General features: G+C 33.9%; 3 protein-coding genes across 9 annotated transcripts in view; 1 reads left to right on the forward strand and 2 right to left on the reverse strand.

Annotated features, from left to right (window-relative positions):
* Positions 1-41: 41 nt before the first annotated feature.
* LOC116348712 (PDZ domain-containing protein 8) lies at positions 42-7530 on the reverse strand. 3 transcript variants are annotated; one of them, XM_031779782.1, is made up of 9 exons: positions 7267-7530; positions 4228-4605; positions 3353-3550; positions 3057-3249; positions 2771-2959; positions 1463-2705; positions 912-1406; positions 464-695; positions 42-397 (listed from the first exon to the last, which is right to left on the reverse strand). In XM_031779782.1, the coding sequence occupies exons 2-9, from the start codon at positions 4396-4398 to the stop codon at positions 68-70; spliced, it is 3051 nt and encodes a 1016-aa protein (XP_031635642.1). In that variant the 5' UTR covers positions 4399-4605; positions 7267-7530; the 3' UTR covers positions 42-67. The 3 variants fall into 3 exon arrangements, with proteins under 3 accessions (XP_031635642.1, XP_031635644.1, XP_031635643.1); XM_031779784.1 differs by lacking the exon at positions 7267-7530 and adding an exon at positions 4778-5415; XM_031779783.1 differs by lacking the exon at positions 7267-7530 and adding an exon at positions 4674-4778.
* A 788-nt stretch (positions 7531-8318) lies between these two features.
* LOC116348907 (leucine-rich repeat-containing protein 20) lies at positions 8319-17185 on the forward strand. Of its 2 annotated transcripts, none has more exons than XM_031780113.1 (5): positions 8319-8834; positions 15287-15324; positions 15399-15504; positions 15571-15738; positions 15835-17185. In XM_031780113.1, exons 1-5 carry the CDS (start codon positions 8636-8638, stop codon positions 15999-16001), a joined length of 678 nt encoding a protein of 225 aa, XP_031635973.1. In that variant the 5' UTR covers positions 8319-8635; the 3' UTR covers positions 16002-17185. The 2 variants fall into 2 exon arrangements, with proteins under 2 accessions (XP_031635973.1, XP_031635974.1); XM_031780114.1 differs by lacking the exon at positions 8319-8834 and adding an exon at positions 13896-14584.
* Positions 17186-17796: 611 nt separating this feature from the next.
* The window catches only part of LOC116348901 (GTPase-activating Rap/Ran-GAP domain-like protein 3), a 76506-nt gene continuing 74734 nt past the window's right edge, over positions 17797-19568 (reverse strand). For all 4 annotated transcript variants that reach the window (XM_031780102.1, XM_031780105.1, XM_031780103.1 and 1 more), the window contains 3 exons: positions 19477-19568; positions 19225-19370; positions 17797-19154 (listed from right to left, as the gene is read on the reverse strand). In XM_031780102.1, the coding sequence (XP_031635962.1) occupies positions 18010-19154; positions 19225-19370; positions 19477-19568 (1383 nt within the window). In that variant the 3' untranslated portion in view covers positions 17797-18009. The remainder of the gene's footprint in view (positions 19155-19224; positions 19371-19476) is intronic.

A 19568-nucleotide genomic window follows, 5' to 3' on the forward strand; every position in this document is an offset into this window, starting at 1 on the left:
CAACATATTCTTCTGTTTTTTTTTGTTCAATGTATACATACATGCTAGGGAAAATCGTTGGAATACTTTAATGATTGGCCACGCCTTGTGCATACTGCAAACCGGTGCATAAATGTAACATAATTACGCTCAACGCTTGTACACGCTCTTCCGATTGGCCAACTAAGAATGCTTTTCCAGCCAATTCATGTTCATTATCTTTCGTTTTTCTCGGTGTCGATTCAGCACTGCTGCTTCGTCTAGTCTTGTAATCGGTGGTTAGTGTGCTACCATTATTCGATGCTGCATTACATTTTTCTTGCGTTTTATTATCGCCCAACAAAGCAAATGCATCACTGGCAACTAAATTCGCATGCGCCGTTGTTTCACTGTCCAAAGCCAATTTCAATTTTGATAACTGCAAAAAAACACACTGAGAATAGTGCCAAGTATAAAGAATACAATTTATGAGCAATAAACTTACCAAATTATTTATCACTTCAACGCGTTCTTTTGCATCCAAATCTACAAACAATGTTTTCGATGTTATTTTTGCTAATGCCATCATTTCATCGGGACCGTCCCAACCGATAAGCGGTTCGGTCAATGAGACAATTTGTTCACGCGTTATATCATTTATTTTGTTTGGTAGTTGGTCCAATTTCTGTATGACGACCACAAAAGGATTTGAGCTTTGATTGACAAGAGATTGTTTTCTGTCATCATTTTGGATTTAGGTTGGTGTAAAAACGATTTTATGATACCCATTTTTTTTCGTTTATTAAAAAGCAGCCAATTAGTAGCAAATTATTGACAGTTTTGTTGGATAAAGGAAAATAAAAAAGAAAACAAACAAACAAACAAAATCGTTTAGCATCGTTATTAGTGTGCAACACAAAAATCAAACAAATAAATCAAAGAGTATAACCTACCGTGGTGTATGTTGCGGACTTGGTGGTAAACTGCGTGTACCCTGATTTAAGGAAGATACAATAGCCGGTATTGCTAAATTATTTGCCGAATTTACACGTTTAATTCCTTGCGAGATCATTTCACTAAAACTTTGTCGATGTTGATGATCTAATTTCGGTTTTGGTTCGTCAATCTCTTCAAAATCATCAATTTCACCTTCGCCATCCGCATCAGTTACTTTAAACTCCACCGCAGATGTATTCAGAGTACTTTGCTGTAATGCTGCCGCCGCATCGACGGGTCCACATATTGTGGATGCTTGACATTTTGTTATGCACTTTTTATGACAATTCATTGAACAATCACGGCATTGAACTCCATCTTTCAGCCAAATTTTTCGGCCGCAAAAATCACATTGTGTTGACGATTGAAAATGCTTCCGTTGGAAATTATGCTGACGCGAAACGTTCACATCACCTTTTTCCTCCGTTAGTTTTTCGGCACTTGAGGATAATCTGGAAAATCAAATGGTTAATTGATAAATCCATAACCAAACAAATACCAAACTTACTTCATATGTTTCGTCTTTTTAATTGAATCAGAGCCTGCGGCAGTTGATCCGCCTGTCCATGAGAATGACATTAAAACATCACCGAAGCACAGATTTGGATCGAAGCCAGCTTGTGAAGACAATAGATGTGTCGACAAATCCGGTGTATCCGGTGGATTTAATTTGAATTGTTTGATGAAATGTGCTAGAGTTGAATCGCTACATTCATAAAGAACATTTTGAATAGGAATATTGTTATAGCCCAACAAAATAGTTTCATCGTTACACCGCCCCAATACATTCAAATTTAAAAATTGTGATTTTTGGTTTAATTTGAACTGACACAAATCGTTAATACTGATAAAAGTGTTTACGGCACACTCAATCGTTGAATGCATTTCGTATTCGTTTTCATTTCGTTCCGTATCGGTATCGGTGTCTGGGTCGCTTTTCATTTTTGTATTCACTTTTACCGGCGTTGTACATTTTACCAGATCATCCGATTGTTTTGTGTCGCTTGGATTATTACGATTTGTACCTCTATAGCGTAGTTTACTAGTAATATCATCTTTGCTTTTAATCGGTGAATTGGTGGGCGTATTCGATCTTGAGCCAGACTCCGTTGATAGTTTATCAATCGAACTTTGTCGCACATTTTTCGATATTTGAACTGTGTCGGCCGTTTTTGAAAAACTAATATTTATATTAACATCATTGATTACTTCATACGATTCTTCATCGGTATCACCGCCAACCGCAAATGAATTCATATCACTTTTTATGTGACCGGCAACGATTCGTTCAATTCTTAGAAAAAATACCGGACGATTAAGACTTTTTACAATTTTTGCAATTTGATTGATGTTACTGATCTTTTTGCCTTCAATTGAAACAAGCATATCACCTTTACAAAGTTCAGCCTTCATTGCTGGCGTATTTGGAATGATTGCATCGATTAGAACCGTTTGTTCAATTTGTTTGAAAATGATTCCGATCTGTTGATTTTTGGCTTTGTGAATTTCAATATCAAATGTGCACAAAATATTTCGATCATCATATTGCGTAGCAGTGACCCAGGCCATTGGTGCCATTGTTAACGTACAAAATACTTGATTCACGTGACATGGCAACGACAATCGCGTTAATTCAGCCACATTCACATCTAAGGTACCATCGAATTGCACCTCAGACAAATCAATATCGTCATCCGCCGTATTGTGGAAGAATGGCTTGTATCGCAATTTGTAATTGGGTAACGTATGCTCTGAAATAAACGAAAATAATCAATTTCTTTTATAAAACACGAAAGGAATTAAGAAAAACACTTACTCCTGCGAATGGCCTTTCGAATTTGATTCGAAATTAAATTTGTCACGTTCGATTGAGACACCAGACGTGACCCTTGGAATTGTGTTTCGATGTCAAGCTCAATGGCAGGGTCGCCCATGAACACAAGTGACCAATGAGTATACGGCTTCCTTGTGAAATTTAATCGAGCCAAACCGGAAACGTGGTTCACTGCAAGCACATAAAATCCAAATTATTCGTCGTTCATTCATGTTAAACCATTAAACAATTCATTTATGTTAAACGCCAAACCATGCGGAATAGTCACCTTTAATGGACAAAAATCCTTTCTTGCCAAGCACCATATCCGCATCAATTGACAAATGAAAGTTTCCGTGATAGTCCAAGTCAAGTAAAAGTTCAACGTTCTCCAAATGCCCTTCGGTGTCGTGCAATTCGGCATTCAGAATTTTAATATTTCTTATTTCCGGAAACTGTGCGCCCAAATCCAAATCACGAATCTACAATATGCCAAAAAAAAAGTCAAACAAATAAGTCAAGTGTGAACGTGTCAATTTGATTTATGTATGAGACAAAACCATAAAAATGTCAATCACATCTTACCGAAAGTTTTTCAAATAGTTTTCCAGTTGTGGTCTTTGTGATTAGTTCGTCAAGTTCAAGTGATAATTTACGATGGAACCATTTACGAACACGATTGGCATTTCGTAGTTCGAAAAAGAGAAATTGAAATATCAAATTGAATGCAATGGTGGGGTTACGATTTTCCAATTCGGGTGAATGTATGCTGCCCAAAATTGCCTGTGTCAACCAAAATGATGGTGGTATGAGAAAATCATTAATTTTTATCGATTGATGAACAACATTGACAACAAACCATTTTACTGCTAACACGTCGGAGAATGATGTGCACGCATAAAATATTCAATAAAGTAGTAAACGTGTTACCTTTTCAGAATCAAATGGCCTATAAAGTGACCCATTCATCGTTTTCTTTTTTTCATTATTTTCTACACACGGATCGTGGCTTGTACACAAAATAACAGGGCAACGTTGACTTGCAATTAGTAAGTTGTGTACGGTCGTGTGTGATACGTGGATTTATGTTTACTTTTTGTCACTCGCTCGAATAGGTTTCACCTGCTTTCGTGGCTAAATGCAATTAGAAAACTTTTGCCATAAATCAATTATTGCAAAAGTTTTGCCATCATATAGGAACACCAACTAAATTGAACAATATACGCGCAATCACAACATATATATTTTATCGATTTATTTTGGTCTCCGTGCCATTTTTTAATCTGAAAACTGTATCCATTGGTTTTAGGACAATGAGACACAAGTCTCTGAATGTGAAATTGTGTACGTATTCCTTGGCATAATAAAAATGTATGAAACAGAATTTGTTCGTGCCAAAATGGTAGTAGTGTTGTCAGTGTTGTTTCGATGCCAAATAAATCATATATATAAATACTTACGTCTGGTAGCTGGTATCTCTCGTTCAGCGAACGATTTCGTTGTGATGCATTGGGGTCATTGTCCGGCTGATTAAAATATTTGATGAAGATATAATATTGCACAAGTATCATCAATACAGCGCCAATGACCAATGAGATCAAACAAAATAAAAATATACTCGTCAAATCCATAGTGGATCGTTGGATTTAGAATCTATGGTTAACGATGAATTCAGCGAAAATCAACAAAACCACACGCTCAAACGATGAGAGATGAGACAATGGCGATGATTGCAATGGAAGCAGTGTCATTTGAATTATCTACGCTATGCATAAATGGAATATGCACAAGCACATACACAAGAACGCTCAAATATTTGCCTTCTTGCGATGTAAAGTCTGCAAACGAAACAAAACAAAAAGAAATGAAACTTCAATTCACTTAAAAAACAAACACATCAACGTACATCACGACTTAAAATGCCAGCAATGTAGCTTTTTACAAAGTGATTTTTGCTATCAACATTGGTAAATCAAACAACCGATTTATAGATTAAAGTAAAAATGATACGATTTCGATTGTTTATTTTCCTTTTATCACAATGAAAGTGAGATTGTTAAGTGTTGACTGTTAGTTTTTGCAATACAAATGTTAAAATGTCTGGATGCGAACTTCGACTGACAGTCGAATTTACTAGATGTTATGATTCGATACGGTATTTTTGCTGATTCTCTCTCTTGTCGTTGATTGTTTCTCTCTCTCGCTTGGCATGGGGTAGGGGTTGCTCTCCATGCAAAAAGTGGAGAGAAAAATCAATAGGATACTTATTGCGCACGCGTTTCCCTTTTTTCTGTATATTCATGTGTCAATATCGTTGGATCGTAGACAGAGAATGCTGTTTCACGTTTACAGTATGGTTTTTATTCCATCTGCACGTAATGTGTCAGACTGTCGGTCGGCGAAACATTCGTTATTAGGAGAATGAGCTTTATATTTCTCCTCCGCACATTTATCCCGCATTCAAATTTCATGCCTATTTGACTTCAAACCGAGATAGGAATATGACACTTCAAAGTGAAATTTCATTGTAAAAATATCTGTATGAATTAATTGTCTGTTCAATTGATACTTGAAACTCAGATTGTCGCACTGTTCATATTTCTTTAAATGTCTGTTTGGCATTTTTATAGCATCGGCATATTCTTGTAAATATATCCAATTACAAACATGAACCGTGTTCTATTGTGTCAATTGAAGTACTTGACGCGACGCTTTTTTTTCTCTCGTTTTCTTCAACATTGTTCTATGTACGTGCACCGTTTTGCAAATGTCTTTATCGTTGTATTTTTAGACGAACTTTTTGCCGCGAGCAAGCAAACACACAAGAGTTTTAGTTTAATGACTTAGGATTTGCGTCGAATGTGAAGGGAATATTGTAACAGTTCTTCTCAGTACAATGCCTGGGCAACGACTTTAAGATACAAAACTAAAATCGTTGAACCAAAAGACGTCAAGGGTCATTGTTGCGAACGATAAAAATAGGCAAAATGTCCACCGGGTACATTCAACTTATTTGATGATCCCAAATGAATTGACGATAGACCATAATCTAAATGGACATTTCCATTCGAACCATTTTGTTCCCATCGAAAATTGTGAATAGAAGTAAAAAAAAAACACAAGATAAATTTGCGTGTGTTGGCCATTCACTAAAATCCAATTATACCGAAATCCACCAAGAAGAGCAAGTTCGACAGTTTTCCGTCGAACAAATGATCAACGAGCATTGAGTTTGCTGCGCACAAAAGTGGAAAATGATTTTTCGTCTTTTCAATTGAATTATTTTCTTTTTGCGTCTCAAAACTTTTCCGACAATTCAATGACACGACGCACATATCGCGTTATTGTTCGCAGAAACAGCGGTAGTTGTCCTCTACTCGTTTTGTTCGATCGCACAAAAAAAGTGAAAACATTTGCACGAACTGGGTGACACAGAAACACGCACAATTTTAATGAGGATGAAAAATGAATGAACAAAATAAATGTTTTCAGGAGCAAATGCAAAACGCGTCCAAGAAATATAATTTTGTCACATTGGAAATTGAGCGCACTAAGAGAGCTGACACCATTAATTCTCACAAATATTTCCGATAGAATTTAGAATGAATTACTGAAAACGATAAAATTCAAAACAAAGCCATTGGTTTTTGTGTACACAGGCATCACGTGGCTAATATATAAGACGAATATTGTTTTCGTAGAAAATAAATACCTCACAAGAGAGTGAGATGAAAGAACTTTGGACATATAGATTCATTTTCAGCCTCCAATGAGTAACATCACAGCTGGATCTATTTTTAATCGTTCTCACATGCGAAAAACCCCTTTGTGCATATATAAATTTCTGATCTTTTTTTTCTCTCTCTTTCTTGGCTCAAACAACATTTGGCGCATCGCAAAAAGTTCCGAACAAATAAACGGCATTGCAAATATTTGGAAAACAGATGCTACACTGCTATCAGTGTGTAAATAAAATACAAGCCCCGTTGGGAATATTCAAATATGATTGCATCGAGCCAGTCACAATGAATTTTCCATTGCCAATCAGTAGTTTCTTTTTCTCTCACTGTTATTAAATTAAATCAAAAGTATGGTTTTTTTATTTGAATTCTAGATAAAGACGATTCATGATGTTCTATTTATCATGAATTTGAATTTTTTTTTTGTGACTTGAATTTTGTTATTGAGGTTTTTCCTCAAAAAATTTCAAATAAAGAAATTAGTCACCGAATCGCATGTCATAGTTTTATCTTAAGACTTTATTCATCAATAGTAAAAATGAACGATTACTTTCACCAAAATGAGTCGTATAGTATGAGTATGAATGAAAATGTCAGATTTCGCTTAGTTTCTATTAAAATCGATTTACTGCACTTCTAACATAAATATTTTTAACGAGGGTTTTGAAAAAAAAAAACAAATCAGCATTTGTTTGTCAACACCATTTACGTCAGAATAAAAAAATTAAAAAAAAATCCAAACATTTCTTTGGCACTCACCTGATTTATGTAGTTCAGAGGATCATTTTGATTCCAATTCAAAAACACTCACACTCATTCACTCATACATTGAACGATGCAATTGTTTATTTGCAGCGTCAATTTATTAATGTTTACAAACAATATTATTCACAGGATTAAACAAACAAAAAAGTACTGTGATGAGTAAATTTCTATAAAATTTAGCTATTGCAAAACAAAAGAGTGTGTTTCTTTGTCGTTGTTATGGTGGCACTCGCGCTCTCTTTTTTTTCTACGCTTCCAACAAAGAAAGTCACAGTAAGTGAAGAGAGCATTTGGATACACTACACACAGTCATCGAACTTAAGTTTGTGTGTTGAACTAGTAATAAATGAAATGAAGCATAAGCTAGCGATCATATGTGTATGTATAGATCTGTGTTGGTGATACATCATCATACATGCACATGTTGTTATATGTCAAGTTTTGACATATACAAATGTCATTAGGGTCATATGAAAAGTATCTGGCAATAGAAATGAAAAAAAAAACCTGTACATAACCTCAAATTAAATTTAAATTTAAAAAAATACATCCATGGAAAAATTTATGCGGAAATGTGAAAAAAATTAATTTTCAATGGGCCGACGAAAATTGTCTCGTAAAAAAAAGAAAACAGAATTGGCATCATCATTCGTCACTCGATTGTGATGCTTCTGTAATGCGTTTTAATTAAATAACGCGTCAAAACGTTCACTTTTTCATCTTTCGCGCTCGACAAAAACGATCATAAATACAAACAAACCAACGAAACACGCGCAGTCAACTCATACATGCACACTAAAAGTGCACACATCCAAAGGCCAAAGCCTATTGCACACCACTGTTTACACTCTGCTCGTGTTCAAATACGATTTAAAATGCTACGCATATGCGCGTCAATGTTTTCGTCTCTTCTCTCTCACGCTCGCACATAATTTGTATCGCGTTTTTTGTTTCGTTCAAATCGTCGTTTGGCTAGATTTTCATATAAAATCAGCTGTTTCACTGCAGCGCAAAACATTTAAAAAACGGAAGTCTACTAGTTCGTTATATCTTAAAGCAATTTCAATTATTGAGAGAAAATTTTTTGTGAATTAAATTGAAAGCGAATCTATCGATATTTTTTTGAGTAAATCAAAATATTGTCGTATATTTTTTTTTGCTATTTTGAAAGAAATTAGCAGCAATTTTAAGATTTTTCTTTCTTTTTCATACGAAGAAAATTGAAAATTGTTACAAATTTTTCGTGCAAAATTGTGAGATAGTGAAGTGAAATCAAACGCGTTAATATAATAATTTAATTGAAAGTAAAATAAAAGAAAATTCTTTGTAAAAACCAGTTCAAATATCAATACAATCAAACAAAATGCCACCAGCAGCCTCAAATTTCGGACAAGATATCACCAACACCACAAATCCAAACGATGGATCCAACGAATTAAATCGCAATCAGCTACAAAACATTGAACGCATGGGAGGCACATTATTGATTCCACGTGTAGCTGGACGAGGCGTAATTAAAGTCGTTAAACGGTGTGACGATGCCAAAGAGAACAATGAATTAGGTAAATTCAAATGTACACAGAAAATCTTAAACCAGTTTTACAATTGAATAGATTGAAGGAGGAAAAAAAATTGTAGTATCCTCGTAAATCTCAGTAGACAATTCGATTTTCGATGTAGAATAATTTGTGTCATAATTATAACTTGATCGAATATGGCCATAAATTTCAAACGCACCATTTTCAGCATATTCATTTAGTCTATTTGTGCTTCCATTTCTAGTCATTCTCGGTACTATAATTATTCTACAACATATTCCCATTTAAACGTTTCTGTAGTGTTTCACCTTACAATAAGTAAGGTTTTGATTTACGTCTCGAAATCTGTCTGTAATGAAACAATTGTTGCCAATACAGATACAATAAAGAAATATCGGAAATGTTGAAAATTCATATGCGATAAAATAATGGCAAAAGCATCGAACGGGCGGACGAATGAATTCAATTTCAATACGTATAATTAACAATTACGCTAAAATGGATTGAACAAAGCTACGGGTCGTTGATTATAGTTTTCTGTTGTTTTCATATTACAAACGGTAGCACCAATTAATTACTAAAATAACACTCAATCGAGAGATGTTATCCGGAATTCCACCGTTTTAACATTTTCAATGATGTTCATGACCTTCGTAAAAGATTTGTATGCGCCACTTCTGCGCTCCGCACATTTACATTTGAACAAAACGCTTCGATTCAACAACAAAAAAAATCGAATGAAGGTGATTAGTGTCAGATTTTGAATAAAATGCGATGTGAACGTTTCGACACATTTCGTAAATTGTGTGTGTCTCAAATATACATTTGCAGCAATTGCATTTCACATTTCAGTTTGACAAACAAAGAAAACACAAAACAATGCTCTTTGTTCTGAAAATGCCGAGTTTATCTGCGAAAAAAAAAACCGCGCACATACGCATGCCAGAAAATAGTCACATTAAAAGACAAAATGAATGTTTTAATAAAAGCCCTTACTTCTGTAGATAATCGCTCAGAATATATTTAAAGATCTTTCTCGGCTTGTTTTGCGTCTATTTCAGAAACCATGGACCGTTTGCGAATTGTGCCTAAAAAATTCACTTCATTCTATAAATAATTTGAACGAAAAGCATAAAGTACTTTAAGCACAAAATACAACAGCTCGCTCGTATACCTATGGTCTCTGGTTTACCATTTCGACGCAATTGCAAAAGAAAAATGCAAAATAAAGAGAGAAAAAAAAATCAATGTCTGGATTTTAGGTTCATGAATTCTCGGCTAATAACGCACAAAGAGTGATAAATTCATGGTGCGTTCAAGCATGTTATGTTATTAAACCGCATGCATGCATTTCACATATATATATTCGACTTTATCGTCGATGTGAATCATACACGTTCTCTCGTTCACCGTGTATCGTTGAATAAGCGCTTGTCTATTGCATGATTTAACGTTAGTCACTCACAGACTTTCAGTGCAACGAGCGATTTGATTTTAACATCACTGTACTGAAATCTATATCTATTATGTATGCTTGCCCTAAATACAATGAATTGACAATCAGCTTGCGGTGTTCACTTGAACAAGCACACACACACATAAAACCACCAAAATTGAATATTGGAAATTGGACGAAACGTAAAAGCAAAATCTGTCACAGATTATATTACGCTCAATTTATTGTGGAAATGTGCGTTCAGATTTGTTGCTCAAACTTTCAATAATGAATTTACGTCAGTCAGTCGTGTGCACGTTCGATCAATCGTATAAATTAAAGTACGTCGTTTTATTTGTTTCAACACAACAATGAATAATTGGTCGTTGTGTTAATTTTATAAATACAATTTACGCGAGATTCATTCCCTGGCGCTCTGTTACCGATCATTTCGGTTGTATATTGTTTCAATCGCTGTAATCACACACGGTATACAATTTCTGTTTATTTTCAGCACCAAACGAGTAATCTTTTGTAACAAAGCGAATCCAATGATTTTTTTTTTACACCAATCGGTGTGATGCATGCATTCGTTAATAATGTTGTAAATTGTTTTTTGTTTGTTTGTTTCTTCTGCAATTAATTTAAAGAATGGCTGCGAAAAATTGGTTAAATATAACATTTAAAATGTTTTTGGCATTTAATTTGGCGGAGAAAAAAAATTTCAGAATTTTAAATTTGAAGCGCAAATATGAAATAAGATCAATCTATCGATGCAACACACGATTCGATAATCACTGGTGATTAATAGGTTGCATCACATCGCACGGTTAATCGATACTTTTATACAAACGAGTTTCCATTCCATTGGATTCTTATGCAAGCTCCATTTTCTGTAGAGGAATTTTACGATTCGCAGTATTTTATTTTATTGTTTCGATTTTTCGTAAAAACACTCAAAGCATAAGGTGTACAAATGAGAAGCGAAAGCATGATTAAACATTGAAATCGTTTTCGCATTCGATTATTATCATCGCACACCACACCAACGAGCGCACGTTCCGCATTATTTTCATTTGTACTAAATGCTTCACATGTGCTTTTTCTTTATCGATAAATTACATGCGAATAACATGTAAATATCATTTCCCAATCGATTTCGGGATGGACGCATGTGACTTTTGTTTGATACACAAGTGAATTGTTTCCAGTAAAAGTTGCACTTTGAAAGTGACTTGTATAGAAAAAGTTGATCTTGAATGCCCCTGAGTGAATAAAGAAGAGAGCCACATGTACACGGTCATCGTTTTCAATTTTTGTTGCATTGAAACAGTTCAACAATTGTACCAATGGAAAATTCAGTCCTCGTTTAAAGAACGCGCAATTTCAGTCAGATGTTTTGTGCTTTACACGCGTCTACAGTTATTTGTTTTGCAATTTTGTTGTTTTTCAAATTTTCTTTGTGGCATGTTCCGCTATAAATTTTCTATTTTGCGTCGCAAATTTGTTCGCTTGATTCATTCAAAGCCATGTTTTTTAAAGCAATTTATATGTGGACTTTTAATTACAACTGAGTTCATTGTGTTTTGTGCGATGACTTTTGTTTTTTTTTTTTGCTCTTGTTGAGATTTCATCTCTTAGTCGATCTGTTTGGCCGAGTGCCAATTGACGGAACAACGACACATTTTGTACGGCAAAAATCAGATGCGAATTAAGAGAACCCATTACGTGGAAAATGCACAGTTTCTAGCACATATGCGATTCATTTTGATTGCGCTTGAAACGAATTTCGGTCAAAAATTCAATAATTTGCATTAATAAAGTATGGTCACGGCTACACCATTTTCCAATCATTTGTTTGTCACTCATGACACAAATAGTCGATGTGCGTCGTTCATTTTTCTACGAAACAAGTTTGAAAATTGCGTCTCTTTTCGATGATTTTACATTGACAATCAAACAAAAGAGAATTCCCTTGGAATGGCCATCGTAGCGATACGCCAAACGATTTCATTTCAAGGAAATTCCTTATCACTTATTAACCATTATGATTCAGATTTTAATTGTGTGTGATCTTCGATCGTGAATACTAGATTGATTATAGAAAAAAAAATGCGGCAATTTGCCTTCCGATGACTGCAGTCAACCAAAAACGCTCTTTTTAAAATTGAATAATAGTGAAGAATTGGTCGGAAGACTTGCATTACATCGACACTATTTCAATATAGTAAATAAAATTGGAATTTAAATGAAAAAGCAAAAGAAAATGAATAAAACAAATACCATGTTTTAACGGAGCAACAAATTATGGAAATTTTGTTTACATGCATGTTCATGTTTAATTTTTTTCTTCATTTTCGCTTTTATTTTCTCTATTTTGGTTGAAGTGCATGTTGTTATTTTTTTTTTTTTTTTGTATTCGGCATACAAGTCAAATCATTCACAACATACGGATGCACAATCCAAACGCATTCGTTGGACTGATTCAAAGACGCACATAAAACAAAGAGCAAATTGTGAAATTTCATCGTTGCATATCGTAAAACTTCATTCTTGTTATATTTTATTTTCATCGCACGCAAAACATATGCAACGCTACTAGGCTAGTCTACATTTTACAGTGCAACGATTTCTCAGGTCATTTATATTGTTCGAGATATCTGTGGTTACACACATATAACACATTTCTTTTCAATAGATAAATCGCTTTAATTGACCTTCACTTTCTCTGCGCTTCATCACGAACAAACGTATCGTTTTGGGGTCGGATTCAACTCCGAATAATGTGGTTTCATATCAATCATACAATAGATTTACACTTCGTCGAATTTTCTGTGTGAAAATTAATTGTCCTAGTGCATCGTATTTGTGTTTATCAAATAGATGAGGATCCGGAATGAGTTTCACAGCCGAGGAGAAAGCTTCACGTTCATGCAATGTCTTCTGAAAACTATTAATCATTTTGAATAAACCAATTTTTGCAAAAAAAAAGCGAATCTCCTTAAACTAGAGCACATTTTTTGCAAACCCATTCGTTGTCTGTTTTAGATAGTCTGATGAACTTCAAAACCATTAATCGTCGGAGCATTAGCCATAGCGAATTGCGCTAGGGAATGAAGACCTCTTCAATATAATTTTCTTAATTATTAAAGTTTCAACCGTCTGTTAAGCTCGAAAATTTGCTCCAAAACCAAGGTCAATATTTGGAATATTTTTTTTTCGACAACGCAAATAATTCTCGAAATCTGTGAGTGTGTTATTTAGCGTCTTCATTATATTCACACTCCAACTCATTGAGAGTGTTGACATTTCCGCAATAATGTTACCAAATTGTCTGTCTCTTTAAATTCGACGTCGCTCTATGACGAAAATGTGGAACGTGTGCGCACGTCAAATGCGTCGTCCGTAAGCGATGCGCGTGCAAGACAAATATAAACAATAACAATCATATCTGAACGTTTCAATTACGTATTTAGCTAAGAAGAAAAAAAAACGTTTAAGAAGCTAAAATTAACGATATATCTATTCTTTCGTTCCCATCCCCAAGTTCTTCATTATTTTATTCGTTCTGTTCGGCGAAAATGAAAAAAAAAAAATAATTTATTTTTGGCGCTCTTCGTCTTCGCCGAAAGTATAACACATCGATAAAAACGTAATACGTAAATTGTGACTTTTTGACATTTCGGTGACTAAGAATTTAAGCGATTCAAAAGAGAGAAAAACCCACGAACCGATGAAATCACATTGTCGGAAAATATATTTTGATCCAATATTTTCTTTTCTCGAATTGACGTCTGCGAGTCTCTGTTGAATGATGTTTGTTCGGTTGATTTGTCACTTGGCATAGGAAAATCTCCGAACATTTACGGTTTAAGTGTGTAAAATATTCCGCGAATAAGAGAAAAGGCAAAAAAAATGTGTGACTTTTAAAATTGTTGTTTTGTGGTGTGCTGAACATTGTGACCGCGTAATTTATTTTTAGAATTTTCGTGTATGTTCAAAGGAAAATTAATCGTATTCACAATAAATGATGTGAAATAGTGATTCTGGTAAATTCGAAATTTATCTTTGACACGTTTTTTCCACCTCATCGGTTTCGATTTGTGCCCACTTCAATATCGAATTCATCAAACATCATAAATTGGCTCAAATTTCATCGTTTCCAATTGAAAGTTGATCAAAACGTTCAACCGCAACCAATACCAAAAAATTCACCAAATTCAAGGAAATTCAATTGTGACTTTAATTTATGTGCATTTAATAAATTTCGGTGAAATGGCTAATCAAGTGGTTCAAGTTGTATTGCGTTGTGAAGCGGCGGCTGAAACAGAACATCTGGGTAATAATTCAATTTTTCGACAGAATTACCGACCAAATTGAAACTCATTGATTTTGAACAAGCACACACGCTCATAATTAAATTGGTATTCGTTTTTGGCATGCATTTTTTTTACGTTTTTGTTGGTGGTTTTTGGCGTAATTCAATTTTTTTTTTTGTGCGCGATTCTTCACACGAGTGTTTGTTTTTTTATTACAAAAACAAACATTTATAGACCATTATTATTAAACAAAATAATAAGTGCATAACGGTCTACAGGGCTTGAATCACAAGTCACACATGCAACACATCACAATGTGACTAAAGCTGAGTAAAATTGCGTGAGGTGCAGAGCTCAGGGAGAATTGAAATGATTATATGATCTACAAAAGCCGTCAACATAATAAATTATATATTATTACATAGAGTGCACATCATTCAATTGCATAATGATTAAAACAAACTGACGTGAAGCGTTCATTCATTATCGTTTTCCTGTGCATTATTTTCGACATTTATTTTACTTAACAGCTGTTTTTAATTGTCGGCACTGATTTGATTTTTATTATTACTGTTAAAGAATTTTCATTTCGCATGAATTATGTAAAATGGAAAATTAGACAACCTATTTTAACTCGAATTAGAATAATTTGTGAACAAATGTATTAACAATTGTACGAATTAACTAACCATTTGATTTGTTTATTTTTGTTTCACTTTTAGATCTCTCCGAGTGCCAATTAGTACAAGTACCAGATGCTGTATGTATAAATATCACATTTCAAAGCCATTTTATTATTTTAATATAGAAGATAAATATTTTTTTATGATCTAGGTTTACCATTTGATGCGAAACACGGAACTGAAAACTTGTGACTTGAGCTCAAATGTTATTAAGAAAATACCACCAAAATTTGCGATGAAATTCAGTTTGATTACAGGTAATTTTTTGAAAAATTGAGAAATGAAAATGTAACAACCATAATGTTGGCTTTTATTTATTACAGATTTGAATTTGTCAAACAATCAAATTAACAAACTACCAGATGAACTGGCAGATCTTGGACAATTGTTGCGATTGGATATTTCACATAATTTGTTCTTGTCATTGCCAAAGGTTGTGTTCAAAATGCCAAAATTGCGTCAACTAAAGGCGAACAATAATGCAATCATCGGTAAGTTAATAGGGCAATCAATCATTTTTGTACATTCGACAAAGATGGAACGAATTTTATATGTTTTCTTCTTCTTCTTCATTTTCATCCTTGCAGACGTTGAAACGGATGAAATAATCACAACCGAATCACTTGAATTGGTCGACCTCAGAAAGAACCCATTGACACCACAATGTTTGGATCGGCTACGCAATGCTCGTGTATCATTTCACATTGAACTGCCGGAACGTGTAAAAGAGGACTGGGAAGATTTGAGCGTTTAAATCCAATCAATTATTTTTTCTATTCACCTTCGATATATTGAATCCTATTGGATTTTTTATATATGTAGTAAACGTTGATCGTTTTTAGACGTTTTCGATGACATTATGTTCTATGTGATGATATTTTTTTATACAATCAACAACACAAGCCTAGACTTATAAAATTGCAAGTGCATCATTAGGTTAAGACTATAGCTAAAAAAAATGATGAGCTCCGTTCTCATATTTAAAAAAAAAAGAAGAAGAAAGTCTGGTGCATTAAGCGTCGAGTGACACAATAAATCCAAACAAATTCATCCAAATTGTGATCGTTGTCCATCAATCATTGTTACTTTTTTTGGTCACTGTCAAGTATTATGTGAAGGATATTTTGCCTCTCATTATTTGTTGTAGGAGTGATTTAAGTGTGTTTTCTTGTTCGCTCGTGTACTAAAACTCTTTTACATATGTAGTTTTATATTGAAACGATTCAGTTATATGTTATCATGTTGTTTGGAATCAAAGTCGTCCAAATATCGGATTCCATCCATTTATAATTGAAATGAGGCTATTCCGTCAAGTCAAGTAGCAATTTATTTAAACCTTAAGTTAAGAGGTTAATGCATTAACAAATTGATCGGTTTTTAAAGCGTAACAAACCAAATTAGATTAAGTACCGAATGAAATACTCAATCCAATGCCAAGACTGTTAACATCCAAGCCGATTATTTACGCATATATATATTGTTTCTAACCAAATTATCCGGTTTTTTTGTATTATCGTTGTTTTCTTGAGATGCTATATTATAATAATTTTTTTAACAGAGTTTGATAAAACGTGATTATGGACAAGAAGATGTAAGAGTGATATATTGAAAAATGATATAATCATTCATCTTTTGAGTTCTTTTTTTAAGTTTATAACGAAAATTTTGAGACAACTTTGAAGAATTGATAGATAAATTTAATGAGATATATATATATTTTATGTTACGATATAGTATTTATCTGTATATTTACCATTTTTGTTGTAGTTCATGTATTTTACCTGTTTGTTCTTTTGAATATAAATTCAACCAAATCCACCATATTCTGTATAAATTGTAGATAACCAAAATCAAATCAATCGCATAAATTCGGTTGTACTATCAAATTTGTTACTAAATTGTTAAATAAAAAAAAAACAATAAGGAACTACACAGAAATGCAAGGCGTTTTCTTACCCCACACATCTGTTCGCAGAAGAGTCTGTCTTTTTTTTTTAAATCAAAACACATCATCATCTGAATACTTTGAAACATTTTATTTACACAATAAACACTTAATTACTTGCAAACACTGATTCAATCAATCACATATAATTAATTATCTTATGCAATATATTCTTTTGATTAGACTGTTTTTATTTCACTTAATTAAATGTCATTTAATTAAATTCTGTTAATAATAATGAATATAATTTCTCTTAAACATGAACGCCAATTAAATCATCTTCATTCCTTCATCTTTATTGTATCATCAATGTGGTGAGCTTAACGATAGTTATAGAGATTCTAACTAATCTGCTGCTACATAAAATTTTCATTTTTGGTTGACTGAAATGCTTTGGTAACACATATATAGATAAATATTTCATTCATTTTTATTAAATATTTTATTATTTATTGTTAGTTTTTAAAGATTCTTTTGATAAAATCACCATTTGTAGGTTTCCATGAATTGTTTTATGTACAAAAAAATTGTGTGTGTTTTTTTCCTTAATCTCCTTCATCATTCGCTGGTAGGCAAAAATCATCAAAAAAACATCATCTGTCAATTGACCCGCTTCAATCCGATATCATTGTATGCATTACAATATAATAGAAAAAAATGTGTGCTGTCATTCTGTGCATTCCGTATAAAAATACTCACTGATTCTGAAATCAGATCTGTTTTGTTTAAATTTTCTTTGTTTTTTTCTTTAATTTCGTCAATTTATGTCGAACATTGACATGTTCAAATCGAAAATTTCCTGAAAAACTGCCACCGATTAAATGGATGAAAACAGCGATAAATTTGTGCAATTTGTGGAAAGTTTTTGTAAATTACTTCGAATTTTTTTCATATCACAATTCTGGTCATTTTCCGTTGCTGCCGCACCATTTGTTGTGGTAGCAGCGGCCGTATCTTCGGTGCGTGCATCAAATTCGGTTGTTTCAAATCCGTCCTCTTCAATTTTTCGTGGCGGTACTTTAATCGATACTTTTGGTGTACTATTGTGAATATGATAATGGGAATGTGTTCCAGTCAAATTGAATAACGGAATGCGAAAAATTCGCAAAGGCTTTTGTTTTTCGGTAGCTTGAAGTGATTCCGTGTTTGCCGTAGCAAATTGGATTAATCTATTGTTATTTGGTGATTTTAAAAGACGAATTTTTGTGGGTGAATTTGGACTGTGCGACGTTGAATTCACTTTCGGTGAATTCGGTGGAACAGTTGGTTCATTTATATGTTTACCAGTCATTGAAATGTCATGTTCGGGTTTATTGTTGGCCGTACACGAATCACCACACGAATTACTTTTTGAAATCAAACGTTTTGAGTCGTCAGCCAAATTTCTCTCTTTTGGCTTCTGCAATGAACGTGCACGCTGAATGCACGGCGACTGATCGCTACGCGGTAATGGTAAAAATTTTGTAAAATTATCTTCAGTATTGATGTGTATCGGTGGTTCAAACTTTTCCACCGGTTGTGCAATTAGTTTTGATGGTGATGGTATGTATTTCTCGCTGCTTTCAATTCGCTGTTGTGCTTCGATTTTATCGATTTTATGCCGAATTTCGAGTATACGCTCATTACTAAATTCATTGATGCGACTGGGCCGACGACTTGCTGTTGATTCCTGTATTTGCTCATTTTCTAAACAACCGATGCGAAAATCCTTTGGTATGAATTCGGGCGCTGTGGTTGCAAAATAGATGTCACGCTTCGATGAAATTAATTGCAATTCTGGCATTGTGGCCGTATGAACAAGACTACCATTCACTAATAATCGAATTTCAATTGAATCTGGAGTAAATGCAATTATATACGGGAATGCACAGACAATTGATGTTGGCGATGTATTCCAATGAAAATCAAATTCGTTCAAATTGGTTTTGTTTTCATCTTGAAGCTTTTGGAAATGGCATGTATCTTAAATTAGAAGCAAACGTTGTACGAATGAATTTTCGATGCAACTTTGGCAATTATAACTTTGACTTACGATTGTAACACAGCAAAAGTTCCGTTTCATGGCCGTCACATAGATCGACAGCAGTTACCAATTGTGATTGGGATCGTTTTGACGATTCAATATCATGTAAACGGGTACAATGACCCGTTTGTTCACAAACAATTTCAAAATGATGTCTATAAAAAAGTGAATTTCCGAGACAAGAATAGAGTTAGAAAACTTTGGTTTTTAATAAACACACCAAATGGTGACATTGCTATTGTCATGTGTGTGTATGCTTACTTGTAACCAACGCACATAAGCAATCCAGTGCTGGCCGATGTGGGAGTATCCAAAATTGTTATAATACTAGGACTATCATGAAGGGTAATTTC

This window comes from Contarinia nasturtii, unplaced genomic scaffold (genome assembly GCF_009176525.2).
Source record: "Contarinia nasturtii isolate CC-2019 unplaced genomic scaffold, AAFC_CNas_1.1 Cnas_scaffold_2678, whole genome shotgun sequence".
Classification (NCBI taxonomy): domain Eukaryota; kingdom Metazoa; phylum Arthropoda; class Insecta; order Diptera; family Cecidomyiidae; genus Contarinia; species Contarinia nasturtii.

What these genes read in the sequence shown, in the direction of transcription:
- LOC116348712 (XM_031779782.1), bottom strand. Translation starts at nt 4,398, where the DNA reads ATGGATTTGACGAGTATATTTTTATTTTGTTTGATCTCATTGGTCATT. An exon ending in AACTATTTGAAAAACTTTCG is followed by an intron (nt 3,250 to 3,352) that starts GTAAGATGTGAT and finishes GGCATATTGTAG; the next exon opens with ATTCGTGATTTGGATTTGGG. An exon ending in TTGAAGTGATAAATAATTTG is followed by an intron (nt 398 to 463) that starts GTAAGTTTATTG and finishes GTTTTTTTGCAG; the next exon opens with TTATCAAAATTGAAATTGGC.
- LOC116348907 (XM_031780113.1), top strand. Translation starts at nt 8,636, where the DNA reads ATGCCACCAGCAGCCTCAAATTTCGGACAAGATATCACCAACACCACA. An exon ending in TAGTACAAGTACCAGATGCT is followed by an intron (nt 15,325 to 15,398) that starts GTATGTATAAAT and finishes TTTATGATCTAG; the next exon opens with GTTTACCATTTGATGCGAAA. An exon ending in GAACAATAATGCAATCATCG is followed by an intron (nt 15,739 to 15,834) that starts GTAAGTTAATAG and finishes TCATCCTTGCAG; the next exon opens with ACGTTGAAACGGATGAAATA.